Source organism: Protobothrops mucrosquamatus, unplaced genomic scaffold (assembly GCF_001527695.2).
Source record: "Protobothrops mucrosquamatus isolate PMUCROS unplaced genomic scaffold, P.Mucros_1.0 scaffold61, whole genome shotgun sequence".
NCBI lineage: Eukaryota > Metazoa > Chordata > Lepidosauria > Squamata > Viperidae > Protobothrops > Protobothrops mucrosquamatus.
In genome coordinates, this window is record NW_015386440.1 from 728,828 (window position 1) to 734,062 (window position 5,235).

A 5,235-nucleotide genomic window follows, 5' to 3' on the forward strand; every position below is an offset into this window, starting at 1 on the left:
ACCATGATACAAAACTGAACACCAATATTTTTCTTTTTCCCCCTATTATTTTCCATCTTTAAAGCAATGAATTTAAGCGGTTTCTCATCCAATAATGAGGAAATGTACCGCTTAAATTCTATAGCATTTGCTAAATACAAACAACAGAAATAGTGATCCTGGTGTCACTCAGAATCTCTACAAGTTTCTGAGAGTAGTTGTTTTATCCCATTCCAAAAGCTCATTTAATATGAAAGTATATTCTTTCAAAGCTCTTCTTTCAACCAAAGAATTCCATTTAATTATAATGTAAGCATGATGACACTTTTAATTTTGTGATCCATGAGATTTTTTTTAACTACTATATTGGTTCCTGGCGTTCTATACCCATTCAGATTTTTTGGATTTTGAGCACGGAGAACTATCACAGACAGACGGAATATCAGAGGTCTTTCTCTTCAGAGTAGAATAATGAACTGAGGACTTGTCATAACTTGCAAATGAATGAGACCTATGATGGCATACCTCTTGGGATTTAAAAGCCAAGGGTTCTTTGGCAAAGTAGGACTGGTGCTCATTTCTTGATTGCTCAGATGGGCTCTCCTGTGGTTTAGCTTCATTGAAAAGCAGATCTTGATTGGTAGATTCATTACAGAGCTTATTATGATTGCAGTTGAGATGACAGCCAATTGTCTGCTGAAGGGTCATGGTAGCTGGAAAAGGACAGTCCTCTGTAGCCTCACAAGCAAGCAAGCATTTTCCACCACCATCAGGGATGGCCATGCTTCCATGATGAATACTGCCTGGATTGTCATCTTGCTGCTGGTCAGGACTACCTTCCTCTTCTGAGTTGAACTTTTGCAACAGAAGCTTATTTCTATGATTTCTTACACCATTGGTTCGCAAAGCAAAGATTAGGTCAACAAGACTAAGAAGAAAGGAGAAGCCACCAAGTCCCCAAATGAAAAGCATCATGATGGATTTTTCAGTTGGCCTTGAGATGTAGCAATCAACAAAACTCGTGCAAGGAAAGTGGTCACATGAAAAACGCTTCGGAACAAAAAATCCAAAGAGATAGTAATGACCAGTTCCAAAGCCAGACTCTATCAATATTCTCAGAATAAGATGAATTATGTAAGCCCTGGAAAAATCCAGGACAGCCGTTTCATTTCTCCTGCCAATTTTTCTCTTTCTTGCTGCACTTTTGAAGTTCTTTGTAATTTTGCAACCAGTTAAAGTCTTCCTTTCTTTGAACGGAGAATAAGGGGAGGAAGAGGCCTTTACAACATGTCTGTCCACACTGTGTAATACACAGACACCAAAAACAACATAAGGAAGGAGGACAGACAAAGTCTGAATCAGCCAGAAACGAAAGTGTGATATTGGAGCAAAGAGATCATAACACACATTAGAGCATCCTGGTTGCAATGTGTTGCAGATGAAGCGTTCTTGCTCATCTTGATAGAGAGGATAGGCTGCTAAGAATATCACCATAAATCTCAAGAAGATCACAGTTGCTAACCAAATCTTTCCTACAAAGGAATAACAAAAATGGGGGGGGGATTGTTAATAATTGGGCAGCAGATTTCTTATAAAAGTTTGTTATGAAAATATCAAATATGTGTGAACATCTCCAAGAGAAACTTTGACTCAGCTCTAAAATTGATAGTTATCAAGCCCATGGAAGAAATATTGGAGAGATGTTTAAGGCAAGATTTTAGTACATGCTCATGTCTTAATCTTCTTTGGTTTCTGAACTAGCAAGTTTAATTGCTGGATGGAAGGAGCAGATGAAAATGTTTATTGGACATAATTTTTTAAAAATGAATAAAATGTGAAGGTGCTTTTTTCCAAAAGCAAACTGGTTTTTTTTTCTTTGAAAATATTTTGTTTCTCATCCAAGAAGCTTCTTCAGTTCATGGATCTTTAGTTCTTGAAAGAGAAATGAAATGTTTTTCAAAGAAAAAAACCTTAAAAGTCCAGTTGCTTTTTGGTAAAAAAAAAAAACACCTTTGCGATAACCATGACCTGGATGTTTTAGAACCTCCAACAAACTTGTTGGTAAAACAAGTTTGTGATTAGTTTAGAAATGTCTTTGAAATACTTCTATGTCCCAAACATGAATAAGAATACTCATGTTTAATTTGAAAAAGGTGCATTTTCTTGGAGAAGATATGAAATGGTCAATCATTTGGCCTGGCACAAATTCTGGTATAATTTTTTTCTTGAAAAGGAAAGGTATACATTAGTTATCTGCCCCCCAAATTAATCTGGACCTCTTCAGAATGTTTATTACACACAGCAGTTTTGGAGGACCAATAAAAAAAAAACATATGTACTGAGACTGTGTCCCTATGGACAGGGGGCCATTGAAACTATAGCTCACGTCATACTATACTGCATATCCTGTAAGGACTCACAGATTCAATTTATAACATCTTAACCGAATAAAATATGTGGGAAATACTGATCGTTTTTATGTGCAACTACTGTTATCAGATCAGTATAAAGTAGTTTCTCTGAATGTGGCCAAATTCTGCTATGCTGTATGTGAAATTAGGCAAATGTTAACAGCCCACTGTTAATCCATCACCATTCGCAATATTTTTTATTATTATTATTATGTTAATATTTTTATTTGCTGGTCTGTGACTATAATAACAATATACATTTATTGATTGTAGATAGAATACTTGAGTTCTAGTAAATCACCAAACCTACAAAGAAAATAATGACTATAATGGAAAAATACCCACTCATTTATTCAGATGACTTACTTTTTCAATCATTATTCTGCACCATTCCTATTAGGTTAATCCAGGTTTAAACAAGTTTATCATGCATGATTTATTAAGACCCTGTCCTTCAGACAACTTCATTGTAACAAGTAATGGTTGAAAAGTTAACTAACTAATCCTTTAAACAGCTAAACACAAGTATATATCTTACAAATAATGTAGTCTTATGTACTCACCTATAATCGTCACATTGTAGCTTAGAGCAATGAGGAGAAAACTGAATGCATCTGAATTCTCCATGCTGAAACGTGATTGCCCAGTTACTGAATCTATAACAAAAATCTCTGCATTCTCACAACGTACAGATATCTAAACAGAGAGAGCAAATGAGAAACACTGAAAAGATGGCCAGAGAGTGGAATGAAACAGAGCTACACAACTTTGCAGAGCGGAGCCAGTCTTCTTTAGAAAACGTAGTTAAGGACATTTGTTGCTCTCACCTCTGCCCCAACAACTGCACAAAGACAAAAGGCAACAGGGATTATCCTGGCTATTGTCAGCTTTCCTTACCCTCTTGAGGGCATTCCAGGTTCCTAGAATTACTGGGATAGTTCAGCGGTGAAAGATAAATTGAGAGGAGAAGAAATAATAGAACAAGCCTTCTTTGCCCGGGTGAGAGAAATGAGTATCACAAGGAAAGAGGATTTAGCAACACCAGCTGCCAGGGGTCCTGATGATATTGTCTCTGTATCGGCCAAAGTCTTTGAAATGGATATGAAAGACAATTCCCCAAAGCCATTTGGATTAAGCGGTGAGACACAGAACTCATGGATGTTGCCGCATGTTTCCTTTTCCATAATGGCTTCTTTTCTTCCCCCCAAAAAGGTTCTAACCTTGATGATGCCTAACCTGCCCAGCATTAGCAATGCGCAAAAACATTATGGATTTGAAACATTTTGAGCCTGAAACACTCTGCACCAAATTTGAGCCTGAAATACTCTGCTCCAGTTGTTCTAACTATCCTGGAAGTATTTCAAGCTCAAATTCTCAGTACAGACTTTATGATGCTTGAAACACAGGACATCTCCAGAATGATCAGAATGGGTGATCTGAATTTAAATCAAAATATTTTGAAATAAAAAAAACTGGATCACCTGACCCAACACTTCAAATGTTGGTTAGCCCAAACTTTAAGAACAAAGAGAGGGTTTTAATTTGTCTAGGTTCTAGAGTTTGGCAGTGCTTGACTTATGACTTACAGCTTAGCAGCCATTCAGTGTTACAATGGAACCTCTAAAAGTACTAATGATCCAGTTCCAAACACCAGCATTTGCCATGGTCATGTGGATGCATTTCAGATGCTCAGGAACCAGCCCACATTTACAGTATATACAGATATGTAAGTACGACTTATGATCTTTTTGCTGATTTTCCCAAAGGTTTATTTCAAAAGGCAACTGGACTTTGTTTTTCTTTGAAGAAAAATTTCACTTCTCATTCAAGAAACGTCTTCTTCAAAACTGAAGAAGATTGTTGGATAAGAAGCAAAATGTTTTCATGGAAAAATGAAGAAAGCCCAGTTGCCTTTTGAAAAAAACACCTTTGGGACAACCATGACTTGGATGACTAAGAATCTCCATAGATTTTTGCTCATTTGTTGATGAAGCACAGTTTATACGTATTGAAAGAAAGACGTAAAATAAGACTGTTTTATACATTTGAAACCTCCATTTGTGCTGTTAAAAAGAGGGAAGTTCAATGCATACGGTACTTAACTTTGTGAAGAAACTTTGGTGTTTGGTGTTTTTTAGCTCTGGATTCAAGAGATAGAAGGATGGAATCCTAACAGAGCTTCAGTTTTTGCCAGAAAGCCAAAAACTGAAAGATGAAGGTAAACAAACAGGTTGCCCCAAACAAATCAGCTTGCCATAAAATTCTGTTTTTCTCTAAATGGTCTTTCCTATAAATGGGAACTGTGCCTGTACAGAAACTCTTTTTTCTTAAAAGAATTCAAACAATGTCCAATACTGCTCTTTAGCACTTTTAAAGACTGAAAGGCAGAGAATACAATATAAGAAGATAAATTTGTTCCAGATATAAATGTTATGTCTTCCTCATTTGGTGGGAGTAAACCTGAGTATTTAATACCTAGTAAATTTGTGTTTTGTAAAATGATCAGCAAGAATGAAAAACGAACTAGCAGTTATCCTTTCCCAGAAAACAGGTGGACCTTTTTTCTAAAAATATACAAGGCAGTAGAATTCTACTTTTTATAAAGTTTAACAGGCCTTTGAAATAAGGTTTGTGTGTGTGTGTGTGTGTGTGTGTGTGTGTGTGTGTATGTGCATATTGTTTGGGCATTTTCCTTCTGTTTCCTTATTATTTCAGTTATTTTCCTTATTTTTCTTTTTAATGAGATTATTTTCATTTCCTTAATGAAATCGGTGCATTCAGAGTGGCATGACTGAAACAGCACCAGGCTCTTCACAAATACAAGGCCTATTGTATAATTTTCTAG

At 36.2% G+C, this 5,235-nt stretch overlaps 1 protein-coding gene across 1 annotated transcript; it reads right to left on the minus strand.

Moving 5' to 3' along the window:
- Positions 1-360: 360 nt before the first annotated feature.
- GJD4 (gap junction protein delta 4) lies at positions 361-3,656 on the minus strand. Its single transcript, XM_029283361.1, has 4 exons — positions 3,627-3,656; positions 2,954-3,086; positions 1,281-1,511; positions 361-1,226 (listed from the first exon to the last, which is right to left on the minus strand). The coding sequence occupies exons 1-4, from the start codon at positions 3,654-3,656 to the stop codon at positions 361-363; spliced, it is 1,260 nt and encodes a 419-aa protein (XP_029139194.1).
- Positions 3,657-5,235: the final 1,579 nt, after the last annotated feature.